Here is a 26,572-nt window from a genome sequence, read left to right as displayed (position 1 = left end):
CCCTTGAGAGAGAAATATATATATATTTTTTTTTTTAAATGAGAAAGTTAGGAGTTTCCAATGTTAAAAATGTATCCTGCTATGCGATGCGATATACAAGGAGGCTCCATAGGGAAACATGGGCTACAGAAAAATAATTGCTGGAAGATAGAGCATGCTGCAATTTTCTTTTCTAGCAACATAATATCAGTGAACACGCTAATGTGAAGGAACCCATTGGAAAGCATGAGCTTCACAATACAGCAATGCAACAGCACTACAAAATGCATGTTAAGTCACACAATTTTGTAGCCCTTGTGAAAGTGGCTGAAGAGCCCAAGTTTGTATCCATAAGACTAAATTCACCCAACGCAGGCCAAGAGTGTCCTTTTGGTCTCCACTATCTGGGTATACTTTGTTACAGTGGGAGTCAATTAGCAAAAGCATCCCAGCGTTTGCCTATGCTGGAGCTGTAGGACAAGAGATCCTGCTTAACATGATGTACATGTAGATCTGTAGGGAGAGGAGTGTAAACCTATTCATGCTGTAAGGGAAGCAATTGACATTGTCAAAGTTTTTAATTTTTTTTCATGATGAAGTTACATAATCTTTACAGGAACACCAAAAGGACCAGAGAGGACATTTAATATTGCAGGATTACATTTCATATTTTGGGATGCAGTTAATACATTAAGTAGAATATACAGAAGGCAAAGTTATAATAAAAGCACACAGAGGCATGTTTATTGGTGAGGAAGATGCCGCACAGACTGCATTGTGTCGAGGGCAGAGCCTATGTCATACCCCTTGGCTTGCAGGAGGCGAGTGAGCCAACCGCCTTCATCTGTAAATCCCATGGACAGCATCTGTGACAGGCTCTCAATGAGACGAGGGTCAGCTTCTGTAATGAACAGAGAAGACATTACTGCACAGGACCAAGCACTGACTTATTTCTTGGGAGAGCTTTGTGCCATGCTACACACTTGAAATGAGTTACATTACATCTGTAATGTAGTGCTGTGTCTTAATACAGGAGAGCAGGGTTCGCAAGTTAACATAAGTGATATTACAATGTGGCATCTGTGGCTTATCATAGGAAAAAAGAAATATATTTATCCATCTATTAGGTTGAGACATTCAGTTCAGTCCACTGACTTACTTAGATGAAGCGACCAAGATGGCGGCAGCACTTCTTTGCATTAGTCGCACATTTGTAGTCCAAGACACACAGGCTACTTCTGTTCATATAAAGAGCTCTGACCAATCAAAGTGGGTAGTGTCTTAAACTACCAGTGCATAAAGTAATCAAAGCTGGTGTGCCCCATCTTGGTACATCTGGAATAGGAGGGTCTCTTTAACCCTTTCCAATCCACTGTCTGACGTCTAAAGACATTCTGATTGAAGGTCATACAGCTCTGATGTCGTAAGATGTCTGCAGGGTATTCTTACTGTAGATTACTGGCCGCTCTGTTGTCAGGGACCTCTCCAGCATGTCCCATACCGCAGTACTTGCTCTAGCCAGCAGATGGTGCCATTGTATAATGGCAGAAAGGGAAAGCCCCTAGGAACCCCTGAATCTAAAATTGGATTGCAAAGGGTTAAAACGAGAGGCGATTAGGACCAGATTATCCTCGGACTTTATATGATGTGTCTAATTGAAGAAGTTATCACCAGCGTGTAAAAGGTTAATAGTCAAAATGGGAAAATTCACGTGTAACTATTAAAGATGCAGCAGCCAAAAAAAAGCAAACACAATTCTGGGATGTATTAAGAGGAGCATAGAGTCTAAGTCATGTGAGGCAATTATCCCCCTCTTCCATGGTCAGACCTCATCTGGAATATGGTGTCCAGTTCTGGGAACCCCACTTAAAAAAAGAAGACAAACAAACTGGAGCTAGTTCAGAGACAAGTTACCAAGATGGTAAGTGGTCTGCAAATCATGTCCTATGAGGAAAGGTTAAAGGATTTGGGAATGTTTAGCTTGCAAAAAGGCGGCTAAGAGGAGACTTAATAGCCGTCTACAAATATCTGAAGGGCTGTGACAGTGCAGAGGGATCTATTCTCATTTGCACAAGGAAAGACTAGAAGCAATGGCAGGGTGAAGACAAATAAAACACACACACACACACACACACAACCTGCTGGAAGATGTGGATAGAGAGCCGCTTCTCTTAGACCTGTGGGGGCATGTGTAGCTCTGGATGGGTCCAAGGGACTCGGGCCATCTGTCTCCAAAAGCTGAAGGGACTGAAGTTCACCGGTGGACGGATCTATTTCTTTAGGTGATACATGAGTCCAGTCATCATCACCCCCAGAAGCACTGCCACTGTGTTCACTCTGCTCCTGTAAAGAATGCAAAATTTTAATATCTTATTTGAACGATTTTTTTTTTTTTTTTAAACTAAACAGCTTAATAAAACCCTTTGGCAAATCAAAATCATAAAGTTTGCTCAACCCTTCCCAACCACAACACTCACATAATATACTTGCGTGAAACTAGCCTTATGTAAACATTAATGTGCCAATAATATGAACTAATGTCCCATCCTGACTGAAAGTCTACTGACCCCAACTTAGAGCATCATGGATCCCGCAGTTGGGCTGAGAGACTCGCCTGTAATATGTTAATGGGAACCTAATAAGGAAGTTTTTGAGACAAGTGTAAGTGGTATCCAATTAATCCACAAAATACTTCTAGATGTACCAAAAAGGCAAAGTTAGAGGTGGCACACCATTTACAATGTGGGAGCTTGATTTCCGCAGTGATACAGGTCATTAAGTGGGTGTAAATGAATCCACATCTGTTGTTGCAATATAGCAGGCCATTTCTGCCCTGTAGCAAGTCTTGGGCAAATATGGTCACACCACTTCTCTACATGATGCAGTTTGTGCACCAGTAATCTAAGACACCACAGGCTGCTCTGACTGGTCCTAGAGAAACGGTGCAGCCAGCTTTGTTTGTCCAGCGTGTTGCTTTAAGTATCACAGAATCGTAGACTGCTAGTGTACTTCTGCCAGATTAGTCTTTCATAGTACTCACATTGCTCGAATGCGAATTTAAATGTACATTTTCCATCTGTTTAGCAATGATGTCCGTGTCCATGGGAGCAGAGTCTTCTTCAGATCTGTTGTTGCCACTCTGGGGATTTTGGCTAGAGGATATGCTGCTTGGTTGAGTGTCTTTAGCTTCAGGCTGTGGAGAGGAAACCTTACTGCGCTTCCCACCATGCTCCACATCTATGTCCACATCAATTCCTGTAAGGATAATAAAGTATTAGGAAAGCCTACTGTACATAGAAATATCCATCAAGGAGCACCTCGAAGTGGAGAACATTGTGTGTATTGCCTAAATATGTTACGAGCCACTTGACCTATAAGAACCTATAGCACCTTAAATTGTGCTCTCTCTAACATTACTCCCCGAGGGCTCCCACACACTTGCGATTGAGTTTTTTGTTAACACGATTGTCAATGGGACTTTATTGTAAAAAAACGCAACTGCGTTTTTGGTGCATTGCTTTGCGCTTTTAACATTAGAAAGTCCCATTGACAATCGCGTTAACAAAAAACGCAATCGCAAGTGTGTGGGAGCCCTAAGGGTGCATTCAGACGACCATATATCGGCTGGGTTTTCATGCTGGCCGATATACGGCGTCTCTCTCTGCAGGGGGAGGAGGCTGGAAGAGCCGGGAGCAGTGCTGTGAGCTCCCGCCCCCTCTGCCTCCTCTCCACCCCCCTGCACTATTTGCAATGAGGAGGCGGGATGGGAGCCGGGCTAAGTTCCAGGAATTAGCTCCGCCCCCATCCCATCTCTCATTGAAAATAGTGCAGGGGGGTGGAGAGGAGGCAGAGAGGGGGCGGGAGCTCAGAGCACTGCTTCCGGCTCTTTCAGCCTCCTCCCCCTGCAGAGCGAGACTCCGTATATCGTCCGGCGTGAAAACCCGGCCAATACACGGTTGTGTGAATGCACCCTAAGGGTGGCTTCAGACAAGTGTGTATTTTGTGCTGCCGGCGGCTCCATTGAAAACAATGGTCTGCCGGAACCCCTGCATTGTTTTTCAGGGAAGGGCTTTACAAATAAGCCCTTCCCTGAAAAACAAAAATTTTAGAGTTAAACAAAAAAAAAAAAAAAAACAAACCTTACCCTCCGCTGCTGCCATGTCCCCTGCAGAGATGAAGAACACATCTGCCACATGCGGCAGATGTTTCCTTCATCCTGGCTAGTAAAAATAATTCCCTGCTGCTACACCTGCCACATCTATGACAGATGCAGCAAAGGAATTCTTCACTTTTCTACCGCAGCTGTCACACATGCACCCGGTCAATTGCTTTTAGGGAAGGGCTTTAAATATAAGTCCTTCCCTGAAAATCCTGTAAAAGTGCTGCGGCTTCACTGAAAACAATGCATGGCCCTGCATTCACGTGTGTTTTTACATGTATATGGGTGCGCACCTATGTACGCACAAAAACACGCTTGTGTGAAGCCACCCTAAAGTTGCATCAATGGATTCTCACTTAGTCAATCAGAACCCTACTGTGCACTGATGAGGGGCAAGAACCCCAAAAGAAAGGTCTGCAGATGGGTACTCTGGTTTAGCTTACATCTCTAGTCCTGTTAAAAAGGGTCAGATATTGATTTATTAGCAAACTTCCAATAGTTTGCACTCTGAAGGATTATTCCATCATTCATATGCATAGTTTTTACCCAGATATCTATTCTAATTGCCTTAAATCTCATTTGCTGGGTCAGGTTCAACAGGGTGGTACAAGAATGCTGTAAGAAGACCTACCCAAAGGGCTCAGCATGGCTGCCACACTCTCTCCAATGTTCTGCAAGAAGGCAACATTGGGATCACTGCATGGCTGGGATGGATTGGCAGAATCACCTTTGATTTCAATAGGAGGGAAAAAAAAAAAAAAAAAAAGTTTACATTTGAGGGAAAGGTACATGAACTTTAGCAATCAACTTTTGTTACTGCGAACAGAATGGTGGCTAGAAGTCATCACTCTCGTGTTTCAATACATATTGTATATGCTGTAAAATTTCCTGCAGAAGATTTGCAGCATTTACAGTATAAGCTAAGATTAAGACCCCCTGCACAAAATGCAATCCTATGCACACAGCCGTGACCTGTCTGCGTGAAAGACGCGCTGGCTCCGCTCCAGACATGGAAGCAGGTGAGCCGCACTGGTACTGTAGGGGCACCGGTCGGCTGTTTGCAGGCAGCCTTAAGGTTAAAAAAAAAAAAAAAAAAATTCTCATCCACATGGAGTGAAGCGTTTCCACGCTGAAGGCGTGATATTTACAACAGGTTACGGATTCTAATTTGGCAACACGTCAACGAGCGGTTTCTAAGAGCAACTACCCTGGAAGGCGTCAAGGAAAATATCTGTATAACTCCATATCAGCAGGGGTCATGAGAGATCACTGCTGTCAAACCAACCTGATCAGCTTCTACGAGGAGGTAAGTTCTAGGACTGGACAGGGAAGAGTCATTGGAGCTTGTGTATCTGGACTTCCAAAGCATTTGATACTGTGCCACATAAAAGGTTGTTATATAAAATGAGAATGCATCTGGGTACATAACTGGTCAGTGATAGAAAGCAGAGGGGGTATAAATGGTACATACTCCGATTGGGTCACAGTTACTAATGGGGAACCACAGGGGGCAGTATTGGAGGGGTCATTGTTACTAGCATAGAGGGTTAGCATTGGGCCCTATTGTCAATATATTTATTAATGACTTGAGAGAAGTATTGTAAATTAATGACTTGATAGAAGTAAAAAGAGGATACAAAACTATATAAAGTGATAGAAACACAAGAGGATAAAGGGGAAAAATACATGTCACCATTCCACAGCAAATGGGAAACCACTGGGGGAACACTGGCATGGAAAAACAACTTGGGGCCACTAATTAACTGTAAAACTTAATTGGAGCAACATGTGTCAGGCAGCTGCTGCCAAGGCGAAAAAGATCATGGGGTGCAACAAAAGAGGTCTGGGGCACATGACAAGAACATTGTTCTTCCTCTTTACAAGTCACTGGACAGACCACACATGGAAAGTTGTGGACAGTTTTGGGCACAGATACTCAAGAAGGACATATCAGAGCTCGAGTGGGTACAAAGGCGGGCAACTAAAGTAATAAATGGAATGGGTGACTACAATACCCAGAGCTTATCAAAAATGGGATTTTAGTTTTGAGAAGAAAAAAAAAAAAGGGGGGGGGGGTGACCTAATAACTATTTATAAACATATCAGGGGACAAGAGATCTCTTCCAATATCTATGTATACCAGGACTGTCACAAGTGGCCACTCTTATAACTATGTATAAATACACTAGGGGATAACACAGGGATCTCTCCTATGATGTGTTTATAACCAGGATTGTGACAAGGGGGTGCTCTAAGTCTAGAGGAAAGATGATTTCTATACCGACTGTAAAAGCATTGGAACTCCCTGCCTAAGGATGTCGTGATTGGGAAGTCACTAAGAGGACCTAGACAACTTTTTATGGGTGTAATGTTACATATTATAGTCACTGACTACTTCAGAAGGTTCAGTGATCCAGGGATTATTCTAATTGCCTGAGGGAAAAAAAATGTCCCCCCTAAAATGCAGTAAATTGGCTTTTATTTATTTATTTCTTTTTTAACCTTCGTGTTTACAGTTCAGCCTTTTACCCACCTCCCCTCCATGTTGATCCAAAGTCTTTTCAGACTAAAATACTATGTTAGTTTATGCTGCAGATTTTATCCGTGGACTTCATCCTCTGAAGTGCAAAGGTTGAAACCCACAGCATTTAAGTGCAGACTTGCAACATATTTGCTGACAATTTTCCACTTGGGAGAGTCTGCAGGCAATATGCCACATGTGAAGGTACCCTTAAAGGGGACCTGTCAGCAGTTTCAAGCTGCCCAAACTAAAGGCAGCATGAAATACTAATAAACTCCCTCATTGCATAGTATGACGACTTACTCAGGAACCCTGCAGCATTTCAGAGAATTCATGTGGGGGAGCCTGGCAATCAAAGTTATCTTGTCGTTAGGAGATATCTTTATAACTTGGCACATCCACCTTAAGAGGCTGGTACATCTCACACCAACAGCACTTTTCTATGACCAACATAAAATGCCAGATTAAATGTACCCCATAGTTTTGAAACACTAGGCACAGGGAGAATTGTCTGCTGGGCAACTTAACCTCAGGCTTTATCGTATCTGGATCAGCTTGACTGACAGGTCTTCCGCAAGGTAGTCTTCAGACAGCCGTATGAGACTTTGTCACAACCTGCCTCAGACAGTGATGGACCCATCCCCCATGCTGACCTATAGTCAGACACTGCATCCGCTATTCTTGCAGACTAGAATAGGACATGCAGTGATCTCTTGCATGTGGACCATCCGGCCATTTTTGGTCAATTTCTCTTAAAGTAGGCCAAGATGAGATGTACCTTCCTGAGGAGCGGTCAGGTTAGTTGGGGCACTGCATCCTTGTGGCGGCTGAGCGTTTGGACAGGGATGTCCTCTGCCAGGCAATCCCCAACCATGCATCCAAGGGAATGGAGGCATTCCATGGCGCATCTTGCGGAGCCAGCGACCATGAGGAAAAGCCTAGAGGAAAAAAAAATACAAGTTCAGGGTGTAACGCACAAGCAGATGATGTTAACACTATATAAGCAGCAGAAAATTAATGTACTGAGTGGCGCCTTACAATGGGAGTTGGGAACATAATCATATTATGCTCCTTGTGGATTCCTTTAGTCTCACAGGTGCTGCACAGGTCATAGTCAGGGCAGATCAGGCACTTGAACCGATTTCCCACAACCGGACCCTCACACCCATCACAGGTCACGTTGGGGTGCACCACATTTGGGGTGTTCTCCGATGCACAATGCACACGGTGTTCTCGCTTGCATTCTCTCTTTTCTAGGCAAGTAATAAATGAAATGCGAAGACAGATTATAACAAGGGGATGTGCCACCAGAAACATTAAAGGGGCTGTGCTAAAGTGTTCATATGCACCATTAGAGCAGGATTTCCCATTAAGACCTAGAACGGAGAGCTGCTCAGTAAGAGCTGTTACTGTCCCAGAGAACCCATTGCAGTCCATACAATCAGCCGTCCGGTAATACTACATTTCCAATGCAAGGAAAATCCTTAGCCAACTGCGGCTTTCCCCAGGAAAAGCAATGCCAGAGATGCCAACAAAGGAAATCAGGAAGATCAGCTGTTTGCCCAAGCCCTGCATTCTGGAGCGGTTGTGCAGCCTAGCACAACCCCTTTAGCGTTATCTTTTATACATGGGACAGCATATACCTTTAATGTAGAGACGGAAACCACCATCATTGATCATTTCCACCCCCATGTTCAGTTCTTCATCAGTGGAGAAGGCAACAAGATCTCCCTCTTCATCTGGTAAAAGAAAATGGATGGTTAAAAGTTGCCATGTGACTACCCATCTCATATCAAGGAAATATGTATGAAATACCCGTGTTCATAGAATGGTAGAGGTGAAAGGGACCTCCAGTGTCATCTGGTATAACCCCCTGCTTAGAGGGGTTCTGTCAGTAAAAAGGAGGAAAAAAAAAAAAAAAAAGAAAAAAAATTTATACTCACCTGCATCCGTGTAGAGTGTAACCTGTTGAAAAAAAAACAAAAAAACAAACCGAATTACTCACCTAATCCCGTTCTTCCTCTGTTATTTAGGTGCCGTGGCAGGGGTCATCTTGTACTGGTTCCTGCATGCGCATGCGCGCTCCCACCGTCCTGGCCACATCTAACCACTGCTGTCCACGGTGAGTGCGCATGCGCGCCAGAAAGGGGGCCAGGCCAATCAGTGGGTGACGCGTCACTTGTAACGTGCTGACCACGGACCCGGGCGGCAGTACTTGGCATGATCGGAGCAGGGGTGGAAGCTGGAAGTTTGCCACCTTCTGCCCTGCGATCTGACAGCTGCCAGAGGGAAAAAAAGAGGGGCAGAAGTGGGAACGGGAACTATAAGACCCAGAACTATCTCAAAAACTGGTAGATGGTTGGATCTCTATAAGAAAGGCTATAACCAATAAGAGATTGAGGGAAACCTATTTTAAGATCATACATGGAGCGATTTATGGTTTCAACATACCCCCCACACCCTGGGAGCCCAACTAGACTGCAGGCGTGCCCTAGATGCTCACAACCAAAAACAGATTTTCTGCACGGAATCTGGCATTGCCCCCAAATCAAAACACTATGGACAGAAATTAAGTCATTGGTACATGAACTTGCAGGAATTACTCTACCATTGAGCCCACAAGCTTATGTATTTCACTCTCTCCCTAGCCATAAAAAAAACGCTAATTTGATACACACTATTCTCATAATAGGCAAGAGGAGCCTGTTAGCAAAATGGTTGCAGGCCAGTCCCCCGGGAGTAGCAGATATACTGCAGCAACTAAAACACCTTCTAAAAATGGAGACTGGAGACGGAAAAACAAGCAGAATCCCAAGCATCAAAATTTTTTAGGAAATGGCGGGTTTTCATAGAAAGATTCATGCACCCGGATGAGATCTTAGAATGCATGCGTCCATTTAGTAACACATCCTGGTATCACACGCAAGCAGGAGCGGATAGATTAGGAAGATTAAAAATAACATAAAGCAAGGTTATTAAATCATATAGGAGATGAGAAGACAATGTTCTCAGGCAATAAACAGAAATTTTTGTATATTGATACGCCATAGCATATACTAAATTAATAAAAAGGAAAAAACAAAGAAACACAAAGCTGTACTCTTAACCCCTTAGTGACCAAGCCTGTTTGCGCCTTAATGACCAGGTCAAATTTTGCAAATCTGACATGTGTCACTTTAACATGGAAAAACACCAGAAAGTTTTTGCATATCCAAGCGATTCTGACATTGTTTTTTTGCAACATGTTGTACTTTATTTAGGCGGAAAAAAAAGACCGATAGAATTTGTGTTTATTTATTAAAAGCGCCAAAATTGGGCAAATTTTGAAAAAAAACCAAAACGTAATTTGTTCACATTTCCAACTGCAATATCTCAAATATGTGCAAACATAATATAGAAATTTTTGCTAAGATATAGATTTCCATCCGTTTACTTTATTTTGGGCGCACATTGGAAAAACTCTCTTTTTTTTAACCATTTAGGAGACGTACAAATGTAACATTACTTTTCAGCATTTTGAGGAACACTTTGTTTTCCTACACCAAGCCAAGATTGGAAAGGCTCATAGGAGTCAAAATGATAGATACCCCCACAAATGACCCCATTTTAAAAACTACACCCCTTAACGTATTCACTGAGCGGTGTCATTAGTATTTTAACCCCACAGGTTTTTTTCAGGAGTCAATGCAATTTAGAAGAGAAAAACTAAAATTTCATATTTTTGCAAATATGTCATTTTAAATACAGGACTTTTCTATAATACACATGAAAATGAGGATTTGCACCCCAGAATGGATACCCCTGTTTGTCCCGTGCTCAGAAACATACCCCTGTTTGTCTGGTGCTCAGAAACATACCCACTGTGGCCCTAGTATTATGTCTGTATACACAATGGGGCCCAAAATGAAAGGAGCAATCGGTGGCTTTCAGAACAGAAGTTTTGCTTGAAGGAGATTTAGGCCCTATTGGACACTTGTAGAGCCCTTGAGTGACCAAAACGATGGAGAACCCCCACAAGTGACCCCATTTTAAAAAGTAGACCCCTTAACGAATTTATCTAGGGGTACGATGACTTTTTTGACTTCACAGTTTTTGAATGAATCTAAGCCAAGCATAAGGAAAAAAAATATGATTTTCATTTTTTTGGCAATTGTGTCAATTTAAAAACAGTTTTTTTTGTACAGTGTACATAGGAATGAAGACGTTCACCCCAATGTGGATACCTCTGTTTGTCCTGTGTTCAGAAATATACCCATCGTGGCCCTAATCTACTTAAAGGAAACATGGCTAGGCCTATAATGGAAGGAGCACCCGTTGGATTTCAGGGTACAACGGAATAAGTTCCAGGCCCCATTGCCCACTTGTAGAGCCATTGAACGGCCAAAACGAGAGAACCCCAACAAATGACCCCATTTTGAAAACTAGACCCCTTAACGAATTCATCTAGGGGTGTACTACTGTGTGTTTTGACCCCACAGTATTTGAATGAATCTAAGCAAAGCAGAAGGAAAAAAATTACAATTTTCATTTTTTTGGTAATTTTGTCAATTTAAAAACAGTTTTTTTTTGTACAGTGTACATAGGAATGAAGACGGTCACCCCAAAATGGATACCCCCGTTTGTCCCGTGTTCAGAAACATATGCATTGTGGCCCTAATCTACTTACAGGACACATGGCTAGGCCCATAATGGAGGGAATGCCCGCTGGATTTCAGGGTACAAATGAATAAATTCCAGGCCCCATTGCCCACTTATATGGAAAAAAATAAAAAAAATATCGACTTCCTAAAAATAATCCCCCCCCCCCCCCACACCATCCCCATTTTTTGGCATTCCCTAAATATTAGATAAAAGTAATAGTATAAACTGCGTTTTATGTCCGAAGACAGGGGTATCCCTTTCTCGCTTTTTGGGGGGTATTTCGTGACCTCAGCAGCGGGGATGGGGTGTAAAAAGTGGCGCTGTGAGGCTTTGTAATCTTGCTGCGGTGCGGCGGTCTCACACAGAGGGCGTTCAACAAGCTGCTCCTGGAACTGCATGAAGGCTAGCGTTCCCGGGGCTTCTTGTAAATTACGGATTACAGGTAGCGATCCAAATAACGCTAGGCTCTTACGGCCGTATGCAGAATCCGCTTACGGAGGCCCGCAGCGGATTCCAGCTGTGACCCTGCGTACGGCCACGTAATGTACTGCGCATAACTGCCTACTCACACAGGCGGTCATGCGCAGTACACTGTTTTTTTGTTTACATTTCCCGCGCCGTCGCTTAGAGATGACCCGGGTACCCGCAGCCCGTACACAATGTGTTTGCACATGGGCTGCGAGTATATCGGCGGTCATAGAGCACAATGGGCTCTAGGTCGCTGATATCCGCGGAAAAATATAGCATGCCGTGTTGTTTCTGCGAGTGGATTACGTAATTCCAACCCGCTAATTGGGGGGAATTGTGTAATCCAATGCATGTGATTGATCCGTGGATTACCGCTGATCAAGCGCATGCAGAACCCGCAATTCCGCTCCGGTCATGCGTGACCTGCCTAATGTTATATCGCTACTTTATCACGTGACCGGGGACCGCTCAACAAGGCCGCCGGTCACTGCTCCAAGCACTCAGCGACCGTTGGTCGCTGGGAGCAAGGAGATTTAAAATTTCCTGGGCTCCCCGGCTCCTGCGAATGTGTCCGGTGTTTTGCCAGCAGTCGCATGCGCAGAATCCAAGAAAGTTCACGGAAGATCGCGTTGGGGTGCAAATACGGAGGCCTCCGTTAAAAAGTTTCATCTCCTCTCACCGATCGCATCGGTGAGGGGAGATGAACCTTCACCTTTTTTACTTTTATGTGATCGCCATTATCCATTGGATAACAGCGAACACGTGATCAGGAACCGCTCACCGCGGCTCTCCGTGAAATCTCTAGGCTCTCAGCTAAGTTTTGTAGCCAGGAGCAGGGAGATTTTAAATTAAGCTGGCAATCCACAGCTTTTGCGCATGCGTCCGCCACTTTGGCGACAGGCGCGTGCGCAGAAGCAGGGGTAAGGTCCACGGATCAACATCCCACCAGGGAGCAAATCCGGGACCTTGGGTACGTAATTTCATCCCCCCTTAAGATGAAACTTTTTAAACTTTTTTAACTTTATATGATCACCGTTATCCGATTGATAACGGTGATCATATGACTGGAAACTGCATACAGCAGTCCCCAGTCATATCTCCCTGCACTCGGCTATCTGTGACAGCCGGGTGCAGGGAGATTTTGAATTTGCCGGGCTCGCCGGCCTTCTGCGCATGCGTGCCGCATCGGCGCATGCGCAGAAGCCAGCGGAGGGTCCCGACACCGGCCAGAGGACACGGAGGAAGGGGGGGGGGTAAGTATTTTCCCCTTCCCTGATGGGAAGCTTTTCTTTTTTTTTTTTCCACTTTTTTCTTCACTTTTCTGCGATCGCCGTTATCCATTGGATAACGGCGAACGCGGTACCGGGGACCGCTGACATCTCCTGCCTCCCGGCTACCTACAGGAGCCAGGAGATTTTAAACTTCCCGAGCCGCCAGCTGATGTAATACCGCCTGGCGCGCATGCGCAGAAGACCGGATTCGGGGCCCGGAGCAGCGGGAGAGCGGGGAACAGTGCGGCGGATCCGGGTGAGTAATTTCAGCTGCCCTGATGGATCCAATCCATTAGGGCAGCTGAATCTAACTTTTTTTGAACCTTTATGTGATCGGTGCTATCGATTGGATAGCGCCGATCGCATTGCTGGGGGGGGTGTCCCCGCAGCCCGGGATGACAGCTCCATGCTGACGGAGGGTTTATTCTCTGCAGGACACATGTTTTTACGTCCTCAGAGAATAAAGCTCACTTCGGGAGGACGTAAAAACTCTATGGCCCGGTCGTTAAGGGGTTAAAATCCACTGTTAAATGTTTGTTCATTTATTTTGTTCTAGGTTGACAATTAAAGCCAATGTGCTATATTATATAAATAATTGTTAAACACTGCGATGCAATTACTCAACATGTACATGTGTCAAAGATGTTAATGTGATTTAAAGGGGTTGTCCCGCGGCAGCAAGTGGGTCTATACACTTCTGTATGGCCATATTAATGCACTTTGTAATGTACATTGTGCATTAATTATGAGCCATACAGAAGTTATCAAAAGTTTTATACTTACCTGCTCCGTTGCTGGCGTCCTCGTCTCCATGGTGCCGACTAATTTTCGGCCTCCGATGGCCAAATTAGCCGCGCTTGCGCAGTCCGGGTCTTCTGCTGTCTTCAATGGGGCCGCTCGTGCAGAATGCCGGCTCCGTGTAGCTCCGCCCCGTCACGTGCCGATTCCAGCCAATCAGGAGGCTGGAATCGGCAATGGACCGCACAGAAGAGCTGCGGTCCACGGAGAGAGCAGACCCCGGCGGCCATCTTCAGCAGGTGAGTATGAAGACGCCGGACCGCCGGGATTCAGGTAAGCGCTGTGCGGTTTGTTTTTTTAACCCCTGCATCGGGGTTGTCTCGCGCCGAACAGGGGGGGGGGGGGGGGGGGGACGGACACAACCCCTTTAACAATGCAATTTTTTTTCTCTTGTGTCGTAATGCGAGTTGCTATGTTTTGTTTTTGATTATGAAAGAAAAAAATTGTAATAAAAAAAGGGTTTTGAAAAAAAACAAAACAAAAAGAGGGGCAGCAACCTCACGGACCCATACGGCACAGGTGAGTGAGTCTGTCTGTCTATCTATAAAGCTGAAAGCCCTGACTCCCTCCCTGACTCCCTCCCTGACTCCCTCCCTGACTCCCTCCCTGACTCCCTCGCCAAAAGTTCTCCAACTTCCCGATATCGTAGAAACATGAATTTTGGCACGAGCATAGATTATCTCCAAAATAGGAAAAGTAATTGGGTCCCAACTCGATTATTCAATTCTAGCGCAAAATTGGCGTCGAAATTTTACGTACATAATCTAAATCTGTCACTTCCCAATGCCTTAGAAACTTAAAACTGGGCACGAGCATTGATTATGACATAAATAGGAAAAGCTAATGGGTCCCAACTCGAATATTCAATTCTATGCGCAAGAGAATTAGCGTCCAAATTTTACGTACGGAATGTAATTTCTTCCCTTTCCGGTGTCATAGAAACAGGAAATTTGGCACGAGCATTGATTATGTCATAAATAGGAAAAGCTAATGGGTCCCAACTCCATTATTCAATTCTAGCGCAAAAGAATTGGCAGCGAAATTTTATGTACGGAATATAACTATTTCACTTTCCGGTGTCATAGAAACGGGAAATTTGGCACGAGCATTGATTATGTCATAAATAGAAAAAGCTTATGGGTCCCAACTCCATTATTCAATTCTATGCGCAAAAGAATTAGTGTCCAACTTTTACATACGGATTCTAATTTCCTCACATAGAAGCTTAAAATTTGGCACGACCATTGAATATGTCATAAATAGGAAAAACTAACGGGTCCCAACTCCATTATTCAATTCTATGCGCAAAAGAATTAGCGTCCAAATTTTACGTACGGAATGTAATTTTCTCACTTTCCAGTGTCATAGAAACGTGAAATTTGGCACGAGCATTGATTATGTCATAAATAGGAAAAGTTAATGGGTCCCACCTAGATTGTTCAATTCTAAGCGCAAAAGAATTAGCGTCCACATTTTACGTATGGAATCTAATTCTCTCACTTCCTGATGTCATTTTATATAAAGGAAACGTCGCATGGTTACCTCCCCGTGGTGTTTCCTGGGTAACACAGAGAACTATGCAAAATGGTGAACATATGTTTTTCCGGTATCTCTAAAGTAACCACGACTTCATAAGATTTCCGTGTGAACACCAGATAAACACCAGTACCAAATTAACTCGGGCGAAGCCGGGTATATCAGCTAATTTATACATACATATAATGCAAAATCACTAGACCATCCCAAACAGATTTGTCCAGCCTTCGTTTGAACACTTCCATTGAAGGAGAACTCACCACTCATTGATCACTCTCACTGTCAGAAAGTTTTCTAATATCTAATTTGTGTCTCCTCCCTTTCAGTTTCATCCCATTGCTTCTAGTCGTTCCTTGTGCAAATGAGAATAGGGCTGATCCCTCTGCACTGTGACAGCCCTTCAGATATTTGTAGACCGCTATGAAGTCTCTTCCCAGCCTTCTTTGTTGCAAGCTAAACATTCCCAGATCCTTTAACCGTTCCTCATAGGATATGATTTGCAGACCGCTCACCATCTTGGTAACTCTTCTCTGAACTGGCTCTGGTTTGTCTAGGTTTTTTTTTTTTTTTTTTAAAGTGGGGTGCCCAGGACTGGATAGTATTCCAGATGAGGGCTAGTGTCCACAGGCATGTTTGAATTGCAGAGGATACACAGTTCAAGCCGCCCATAGGGAGACATCAGCAGCTTGAATCTGGACCTTCTGGTCCGGAAAACAAATCGCAGCATGCTCCATTTTGCCACGGATCCCGCAGGGACGACTTCCATTGAAGACAATGGAAGCCGTCTGATCCACAGCTGTTACTGCAGACCTGCAGTCGATAATGTGGGAAAGCGGATTTAAAAAATAATAATCTCTACTGCGCATGTGCGGTGGCACGTTGACAGGCCCGCCTACATCCACAGACGGAAGATCTGCACAGCCATGCAGAGGATTCGGAAGGACAAGTAATGTCCTCTTGCCGCGGGAAGGGAGGGATTTTGCTGTGGGCTCCCGCCCACGGAATCCGACCTGCTTGTGGACATGCGGCCTAAGAGTAGAGGGGGATAATTACCTCATGTTGTCTAGACTCTATGCTTATCTTAATACATCCCAGAATTGCATTTGCCTTTTTTTCTGCTGCATAACACTGTTGACTATGATCAGTCTATGATCTATTAGTATACCCAAGTCTTTCACATGTGCTGCTTAGCCCTATTTCTACCATTCTGTATTTTTCGTTTTTCTTGCCCAGATGTAGGACTTTGGATTTCTCCTTGTTAATAACCATTCTGTTAGTCACTGCCCACAAAAAAAATAAAAAATAAGTCTTATTTGTATAGCGGTAACTTATTCCACCGCGCTTTCAGGTAATTTATTACCCGCCCACTGAGCTAGGTACTCATTTTACCAACCTCAGGGCTTATTCAAATGTCCGTATACCGGCTGGGCGTGAAAAGCAGCCGATATACGGTCATGTGAATAAGCCCTCAGAAGAATGGAAGGCTGAAAACCTTGAGCCAGCTACCTGAACCATGCTGGGGATGAACCTGCAACCTTCAGGTTGTAAACACTGATGTTACACTCATTGTCAAAACAACAATCCCTCTCCTAGAAGTTGTTGGAGTGGAATGAAACTGATTGTAACGTTGATCTAAGTAATTTATTACAATATCAGAGAAAAAGGATAAATTTGTGGAAGACTGGACTCTTGAAGGAAGGCTCTAGTATCCTGTTGTACCTCCTCTAGCTTGGCTACAAGATGTGACACGATCTTGCTAATGTTAGTTGGGAAAAAAGTATTTAGTCAGATACCAATTGTACAAGTTCTCCCACTTAAAAAGATGAGCCCCGTAATTGTCATCATAGGTAGACCTCAACTATGAGAGACATGAGAAAAACCCATCCAGAAAAACAAACAAACCACATTGTCTGATTTTTAATGAATTTATTTTTTTAAGCGGGAGAACTTGTACAAATACTTTTTTCCGCACTGTATATAGTAAAGGCCCATTTAGACAATGATTATTGCTCAAAAGAGGTCTTTTGAGCGACATTTGTTGTGTGCTTTTACAGGGCAAGGTGATCGCTCAAGCGTTGAGCGATCACCTTGCACTTTAAGCGGGGGATGCAGAAGACAAGCGAGGCCACTCGTCTTCTGCATCCAGCTGTTATTTGCTTGGAGGGCTCAGTTGTTATAAAGCAGAGCGCGCTGAGCAGGGTATGCAGAACACAGCTAGACCGCTGTGTTCTTTATACCCGTCTGTTCACGGAGCGCTCAGCTGGTAAACAGCTAGGCACTTCGTGTGGAGTATGAAGGACAGAGCTGGACTGCTGTGTTCTTCATACCCCACCTGTGTTCAGGGAGCGGGATACAGCTGAAACAATAGTATCAGCTGTATCCTGCTGTGAATTCCTGATAAGGCTGATCATTGTCTTTGAGCATGCTGAAAGAATGCTCAGAGACTGCTTAACGAAAACTGCACAATGCCAGTGCAGTTACACACAACGATTATCGCTCAAAAGACGGCCTTTGAGCAGTAATCGTTGTGTCTAAATGGGCATTAAGCACTGTTAGGCTGAATGAAGACAATGTCCATCTAGTTCAGCCTTTCAACCCCCCGCCTCCTGCCCAATCACGGTGAAGAATAAATAACACGATAGGCCACTTGCACACAGGCAGAAATTCATGCAGAATTTCTGCCCATCCCCGCCTGCATAGGATTGCATTGCAAAACGCAAGCCTATGCAGACGGACGCGATTTGTCCGTGTGAAAACACACGTGGAAACAAATTCTATTTCTGTGCGGGTCTCGCAGAGGCTCACACAAAAATGTCACTCCCGATGCCCCGGCTCCGCTCTGTGCATGCACTGGCTGGGCGGCAACCAGCACATCACAGAGGACAAGACAAGAAGGTGAGCCGCACTGCTCACTGCAGGGGCGCAGGTCGGATCCCGCTGCGAGAATTCTCGCAGTGCGATCCGACCCGGCCATCTGCAGGCAGCCTTAAGCCTCATGTCCACGGGGAAAATCAGATCCGCTGCAGATTCTCCATGTAGAATCTGCAGCGGGTCCCTCCTGCCCCGCGGACATGAGCGCCGAAAATAAGAATTTAAAAGCATTTACCTATCCGGCGCGGGCGGAGAAGATCAGCTGTTCCTCACGGCCGGATCTTCATTTTCGGCCGGCGGATGAATTCCTGACGCCGGCGGCAAGTCGCCGGCGTGCCGCGCGCATGCGCCGGGCACATCCGCCGAGCCGAAGCAAGGAAGATGCGGCCGTGAGGAACAGCTGACCTTCCCCGCCCGCGCCGGATGGTAAATACTTTAAATTCCTATTTTAGGTCTCCCGCGGATCCGGACGGCTTCCATAGGCTTCAATAGAAGCCCGCGGGAGCCGTCCCCGCGGGAGACCCGGACGAAAATGGAGCATGGTCCGGATTTTTCCATGCTCCATTTTTTTTTAAATCCCTTTTATTGACGATCCGCGGGTATTTATCTACCCGCGGGTGGTCAATGCATCCCTATGGGGTGCGGATCCGCGCGCGGGAGATCCGCTGCGGATCTTAAATCATATTTTGCCCGTGGACATGAGCCCTAACTTTGATAAATTGGCCTTTACAGAAACAGCAATACCAAAAATGTTCTTTTGTTACAAATATAGGAAAAAGGGGGGCTCTAAACTTATCACTCTACTTAAATATAATTAATGAAAAAAAAAAAAGTTTAAAAGAGTTTTTAAGCCACATAGGAAACTGGAGCTGACGATTTTACAAATGCAAGCTTTTATATAACACTTTTCCCAGGAAACTGTCCGTCCCACAGGCTGTGAAAGTAGCGTGTATACTGCACTATCCACTCATCAACCAGGAGTGCTTGGCACCTTCTAGTGACCCACAATTATCCAGTTATCACCCATCCTGCGGATAGATCATAAAGGTTTGTGCAGTTACAAGAAAAGGTGGACTACACCTTTAAGAACGCCCCACACCCACTGCAGCACTCCCCTCACCTTTGCCCTAGACAGCTCCTCCTATTGCACCTTTGCCAATCTACATAACCACACAGGCAATGGAGTATCACATATCCTACCTCATCTAAGATTAAAACACTACAATACTCTGACAATTCCCCAAGATGGGCCCCAAAACAAGCAGAGACAATGAAGGCCACCGAGTGCAGCGCCAGCCTCTGGGGTAATCACTGAACAGTGCCAAGCAGAATATGCCAACCGGCCAAGAATGGAGCAGCAGTGTATGTCATAAGAGCATGGCATGTGCATCATAATACTGCAGTGTTAGGGTATAGGCACACAAGTTTGCCTTTAAAGGGGTTGTCTCGCGAAAGCAAGTGGGGTTATACACTTCTGTATGGCCATATTAATGCACTTTGTAATATACATCGTGCATTAAATATGAGCCATACAGAAGTTATTCACTTACCTTCCCTGCGCTGGCGTCCCCGTCTCCATGGCTCCGTCTAACTTCAGCGTCTAATCGCCCGATTAGACGCGCTTGCGCAGAAGGGTCTTCTGCCTTCGGCTCGGTCTGGCACGAGCGGCGTTCTGGCACCGCCCCCCTTCTACGCGTCATCGCGTAGCTCCGCAGCATCACGTGTGCCGATTCCAGCCAATCAGGAGGCTGGAATCGGCACATGTGATGGGGCGGAGCTACGAGATGACACGTAGAAGGGGGCGGAGCCAGAACGCCGCTGCTGGACAGACCCGAAGGCAGAAGACCCTTCTGCGCAAGCGCGTCTAATCAGGCGATTAGACGCTGAAGTTCGACGGAGCCATGGAGACGGGGACGCCAGCGCAGGGAAGGTAAGTGAATAACTTCTGTATGGCTCATATTTAATGCACGATGTATATTACAAAGTGCATTAAAGGGGTTGTCTGGCCACACAGGGTAAAAATTTTTTATAATGCTGCTGCTTCCCTTTCAGTAAGGATAGTAACAGACAGCATACAGGGGCTCAAACCGGCAGGCAGATCAGCTTGAATGTCAGTTTCTTACCTTAGAATCTGATGTTCACTGCAGCTTTCAAAGATGGCTCCTCTGTGCTGCCTTCCCACAATGCTCTGTGCTCTCCCTCCTCTGTGTGCGCGCTCCCGATGGCAGTAAGAGGCATGAAAAAGCAGGATTTCATGGCCTCCCTCAGCTCACGTCCTAGCCCCGCCCACCTCTATGGAACTGCTCTACTGTCTCTCCCTGCCCAGGCCCCGCCCCCTGCTGCCTACTATACTCAGAGGGGTTGTAGCCAGGGGACACTTATACACTCATGGTTCAGGATAAAATCCTGGCATGAGTGTATAGTGAATGGAGATGGGCTGGGGAGAGCCGAGAGAGAACTCTCCTGCAGCCCCCTACTGCAAGGCTACCTACTGCCCCCCCCACCCTGCTAAAGTAAAACAAAACGTGTACACACACACACACACACACACACACACACACACACACACACACAGCGACCCCCCCCCCCGTCAGCCGGGTCCACACACCCCCACCCCCCCACACACCACTGCACCCCCACCCCCCCACCCCCATCTCTCCCTCTCTCTCCCCCCCCCCCCTCGGGACTTCTGACAGCCGGGTCTCCAGACACCACGAACGAACACAACTGCAACCCCCCCCCCCCCCCTGCACACATCCATCCATCCCTCCCTCTCCACCCCCCCCCCCCCCCCACTCATTCTTACCTTGGAGATGAAGAGCCAGCAGCCACGCCTCCCCTGCAGGCAGAACTGAGCTTCCCAGCGGCTGAAGTTCTTCTGCACATGCGCGGAGCTGTGCTGGAGAAGCGTGTCCCCGTCGTCCCGACAAGAAGAGGACAAGAGACTTGTCGGAACCCATGGCAACCGAGGAGCAACACGGGGGGGGGGGGGGGGGGGGGGGGGGGGGGGCGGCATCCCAAAGGTAAGTGAATAACTTCTGTTTGCCTAATTTACAATGCACAATGTATATTAAAAAGTGCATTGTATTGGGCAAACAGAAGTTATGAGATCAAATGTTTATGGCCGGACAACCCCTTTAATATGGCCATACAGAAGTGCTTAACCCCACTTGCTTTAGCGAGACAACCCCTTTAAGTCTTGAAAAAGTGGACAGATTTTCATGTTTTAGTTAGCGTTTGCTTTTTCATTGTTTTGCATCCAATTTTCATACACGTTAAAATAAATAAATAAAACCCACAACTGTGTCTTTTGTGCGCAGCGATGCAATATTATTTTCTAGGAAAAAGCATCGCTGACTGACCACGAGCACATATGCCAGTGATGGCGAACCTTTTAGAGACCGAATGCCCAAACTGAAACCCAAAACCCACTTATTTATTGCAAAGTGTCAACATGTCAGGGGGCGGGGCTTATCACAACATATGATTTTACCCGTCATTCTAAAAAGGACAGGGCCGCTTCAAAATAGACAGCGTGCAGATGTTGACTACTTTTTGGATGCGGAAATACCGCAGAAATGTTCTCAGTGGAAATTTCTTTGGAAAATTCTGCAGCATTTCAAAAAGCAGTCAAAATCTGCATGTGGTCTATTTTGAAACAACCCTGCCCATTTCCGCCACATGTAAACATACCCCAGCGGTACTAGTGACAACCCCAGTGGCCTCAGCAATAATAGAGACCCCCCTCCAGCGCCAATAGTGACCCACCCACAGCAGCCCCCCAGTATAAAGTATAATAGTGACCCCCCCACAGCGGCCCCCCGGTAGTGATAGTGACACCCCCCCCCCCACAGCGGCCTCCCGGTAGTGATAGTGACACCCCCCCCCAGCGGCCTCCCGGTAGTGATAGTGACCCCCCCCACAGCGGCCCCCCGGTAGTGATAGTGACCACCCCCCCCACAGCGGCCCCCCGGTAGTGATAGTGACCCCCCCCCCCACAGCGGCCCCCCGGTAGTGATAGTGACCCCCCCCCCCCACAGCAGCCCCCCGGTAGTGATAGTGACCCCCCCCCCCCCCACAGCCCCCCCCCGCGGTAGTGATAGTGACCCCCCCACAGCGCCCCCCCCCCCCCCCCGGTAGTGATAGTGAACCCCCCACAGCGCCCCCCCCCCCCGGTAGTGATAGTGACCCCCCCCGGTAGTGATAGTGACCCCCCCCCCCCCACAGCGCTCCCCCGGTAGTGATAGTGACCCCCCCCACAGCGCCCCCCCCCCCCCGTAGTGATAGTGACCCCCCCACAGCGGCCCCCGAAATCCCCCTCCTCGTGGAAGCTCCGCTGCTCGGTGCTGATCCTGGTGCACACTGTGATGTCAGTGTGCTGCCAGACGCCTCCTTCCCTGCTCTCACGGAACCTAAGAGGAGACATCAGGGGACGGGGGAGGAGGATCCCGGCTGCACACTGACGTCACAGTGTGTGCCAGGATCAGCGCCACTAGTAGTGCAGCTGAGTAAGTACCGGCATGGGAGCCGCGGACCCTGACGGTATTCACTAAACTGGTGAGGGGCCGATGGGTGTGTGCCAGTAGGAAGGGCTCTGTGTGCCACCTCTGGCACGCGTGCCATAGGTTCGCCGCCACTGACATATGCGATATTGCCCTCGCCTGTGTGATCCAATATGGGCCCTCAGCCATACGCGCGAGACCCACAGCGGTTTACACATTTCCAGCCATGTGTGCTGCTGACAGACAGTGTTTGGGCTGCACCTGGCACTGCACATGCCCACAAATAAGCTCACGGACATGCAGCGATTTTTATTTATAAAATTCCTCGCTCTGTTCAAAGCAGGGATGCATACGGACAGCGTCTCATGTGCAGCCCACACAGCATGCTGCGCTTTAATTCTCCTGCGTATTGATACACAGCATCCACCACTGGTATGCATGGGAGGTCCATCGACTTCCGTTGCCTCCATTCACGGCATAGCACGCTGTCGTGCAGTGGTGATAACACGGCCATGTGTGTGAGCCCTTAAAAAGGTTCTACACACTATGGCTTTGCATGCGATAAAAACATAATCACAACAATCTTTTTTTCGCAACAACTTCTGGAGCTGTGCGATTACTGGGATATAGAGTCTCTAGAATTTTTAAAATCTTTTACTACTGTCGCACATCTGCGTTGCCGCATTCTACGACCAGTTACATTTCTTGGACCTACGCGAGTGTTTTTTTTTTTTTAACACACAGAAAGCGTTGTAGTTTTGAGACAGAAACAGTGATTCTGGCGTTACTTTTTAGATATTTTATGGTGTTCGCCATGTGAGTTAAACAATATTTTCAATATCTGAGTTGTTACAAATGTGGTGTCCTTTAATTTCTTTTTTGCATTTTATCCATCTGGAAAGGGGTCTGGTGGGGATTTTTTTTTTAAATAAGTTTTCTTGATGTTTGCCATCTTTTAGCCCCTCAAGAGTACTTGAAGGGGAGTGTACTGTGATGTGCTGATGGGTGACAGGAGCACCCTCCACTATCATCTTCTTACATGCTTCAATTGCCAATGATTCTGGCATGTAAGGGGTTAAGCTGCCAGTATGGTGCTGATTAGAGCAGGAGCCAGGCTATCAGTCCGCCAAATCACCTCAACAATGTGTGTGCAGGGGGAGTCCAGTAGTAAGGTCAGTAAGAAGGCGTATTGGCCGTCACTAAAGCCGCTCTCACACAGCCCGCTTTTTACCGCGTTTCTAACAGTGCTAACCGCAGAACACCACTCCCATTGATTTTTATGGGTTTTCGCAGACCAGTGCTTGAACGCGGCGCGGCGTGGCGTTTCTAACACCACAATTTTTGAGTGCTGTCTGCTCAGTTTTCACACACCTCATCGCCCATCATAATGATGTGGTGCGTTAAGAAACGCTGTAACACGCATTCCAAAACACCCCACGATATTGCAGTAAAACAATGGTGTTGGAAGTGGCATTTTATGAACACGTAACATTAGGGGTTTAAAATCATGCATTATTTCAGTCCGATAGAAATCCGTTATTTTTGGTCTGCATGGGTATACCCCTTACGCCACTCGCACACTACATTGACAAAAATGCCACAATGTTAATGCATCAACCTGCCAAGATTTGTATTGGTATTTTCGAACACACTGTACAGCAGTCAACAGCGCTTTTTAATGCGTCCTATCATTGTGTCTGAGGGGAGGGAGGGGGGGGGGGGGGGAGTAAAAAGCAGGCAAAAATAGAGAAGAACTGATGCCCCCTTGCTGGCCTAGGGTGCCGATGCTCCCCGTGCTCGGGGGTGCTGACGCCCGGGGTACTCACCGCGGTAGAACATCTGGAAGGCGCCCCCTCTCAGGCCCTTGAAGACATCGGTCACCTTGTCGCTGAGCAGCTGGCAGCTGGACTGCTCCGGGGTGCCAGACCTGCCTGCGCCCAACTGCAGGGTGAAGCGTCGGATCTCCTTGTGGCTTTCGTCTTTGCCCAGCAGATAGGCTTTGACCGTGACAGGCATGATGGCGGCGGCTTCTCGGACGGCTGATGTCGCAGTAGGAATTGTCAGCGCTGTGTGCACGAAGGCTCCGATCCTGCACGTCTCGTGACTCCGAGCCCAGCCGCAGCCTCGCATATATAAGCTGGGGCCTTGGAAATTCCCCACCCACCAGTTGATCTCCTGGCAGCTCCTCCCACTAGGACGGCTGGCACGCCCATTCTGCGTGTGCTCCTGCAAGTTTCGCAACGCCGACAGGGACCTGGAAGTATATTAGCACTTTCTGCTTAGCTTAAGCAGCGCTGCTGATTAGAGCCACCTGATTGGCTCTTCGGCACCACGTGACTACACTGCGTGCACGCGCATTGCCTTCAGCAGCCATGCACTACACACTACAGTTAAGCAGACATGCACTACACACTACACTTAAGCAGCACGGGGTTAGGTTTAGGGTTACCTAACCCTAAAACTAACCCTACACCTAAACCTAACCCTAAACACTAACCCTACACCTAAACCCTAACCCCGTGCTGCTTAAGTGTAGTGTGTAGTGCACGTCTGCTTAACTGTAGTGTATAGTGCACGGCTGCTGAAGGCAATCCGCGTGCACGCTGTGTAGTCACGTGGTGCCGAAGAGCCAATCAGGTGGCTCTAATCAGCAGCGCTGCTTAAGCTAAGCAGAAAGTGCTAATATGCGTTCGGGAAGGAGACGATTTTGTGATATCATGATGAGCGAGCAAAACAAAAGAGGGGGAGGAGAATGAATGACGTCAGACGTTCCAGAAAGCTCCTGAGCACACGCGTGCTGTGTGTACCTGGGATTAACCCCTCAGTGACGGCCTCAGTGACTAATCAATATTTTATTTTTTTAATCCAAATAATTTTTTATTGAGATTACATATGATAGGATGTTACATTCACATCACCACCGTGAGTATACTAAAATATAAGAATATCGCAAAGTAACAGGATAGAAAATTACTGATTATATAACATTCGTTAATCATTAAAGGTGGTTTCAAATTGTCGCTCATAGAAAGCGATGAGTAAAGATATATTTGGTATACCTAAAGAAAACAAGTATTTTTCAATAACCAAGCTAAACTTTAGTGTGATCTGTCAACACATCTCAGGAACTCCACGCGAAGAAACTATATTAAATAGTCTGAACAGGCTTATCGTAGGATATGGTTTTGCCAGGGGTTCCACATGCGAGAGAAATTAGGCATAGTATCAGTTGATAATGCTAAGATTTTTTCGTAGGAGCAATGGTCAGACATAACGTCCGAGACCTCAGATAATGTTGGGGGGACCGGGGATCTCCACTTCCTGAGAACAACCGACTTGGCAACCATCATTAAGTGACATATCAGTTTTCGTCTTGGGAGTGGGATATTGTTGGATTTTAGCAGCAGTAGGGCTAGTTCCGGTGTCTTAGGAATAGAGCAGTTAGAAATTTCTCTAGAGATGAGAAATACCTCCCTCCAAAACGATTGTATGATTGGACAGGACCAAAGCAGGTGTATAAGCGAGCCCTCTTGGCCACATCCCCTCCAGCAATGTGGGTCCGTACCGGGAAAGCATCTAGCCAGCTTAGCAGGAGTATAGTACCATCTGGTTAAGATTTTATATTGTACCTGGAGAAGATTGGCCGACAAGGTGGATTTATTTGCCCACTCAAAGGCTAGCAACCACTGATCTACAGTGAAGGATCTCCCCAAATCCGTTTCCCAATTTAACAAGTGAATTTTCTTTCTTGTGCCCATGTCTCCTGAAAGAGCGTTGTAAAATTTTCTTGTTAAGGAGGTGTTTGATGGGCCTGTTTTGGAAAGGA

The 26,572-nt window shown here is 46.5% G+C and overlaps 1 protein-coding gene across 2 annotated transcripts; it reads right to left on the bottom strand.

Moving 5' to 3' along the window:
• Window positions 1-607: 607 nt before the first annotated feature.
• SQSTM1 (sequestosome 1) lies at window positions 608-24,894 on the bottom strand. Of its 2 annotated transcripts, XM_066591012.1 has the most exons (8): window positions 24,573-24,891; window positions 8,303-8,398; window positions 7,698-7,912; window positions 7,438-7,597; window positions 4,770-4,865; window positions 3,020-3,234; window positions 2,118-2,322; window positions 608-880 (listed from the first exon to the last, which is right to left on the bottom strand). In XM_066591012.1, the coding sequence occupies exons 1-8, from the start codon at window positions 24,874-24,876 to the stop codon at window positions 723-725; spliced, it is 1,449 nt and encodes a 482-aa protein (XP_066447109.1). In that variant the 5' UTR covers window positions 24,877-24,891; the 3' UTR covers window positions 608-722. The 2 variants fall into 2 exon arrangements, with proteins under 2 accessions (XP_066447109.1, XP_066447110.1); XM_066591013.1 differs by lacking the exon at window positions 4,770-4,865 and having other exon boundaries at window positions 24,573-24,894.
• Window positions 24,895-26,572: the final 1,678 nt, after the last annotated feature.

This window comes from Eleutherodactylus coqui, chromosome 2 (genome assembly GCF_035609145.1).
Source record: "Eleutherodactylus coqui strain aEleCoq1 chromosome 2, aEleCoq1.hap1, whole genome shotgun sequence".
NCBI lineage: Eukaryota > Metazoa > Chordata > Amphibia > Anura > Eleutherodactylidae > Eleutherodactylus > Eleutherodactylus coqui.
This window is presented reverse-complemented; position numbering and strand designations above follow the sequence as displayed.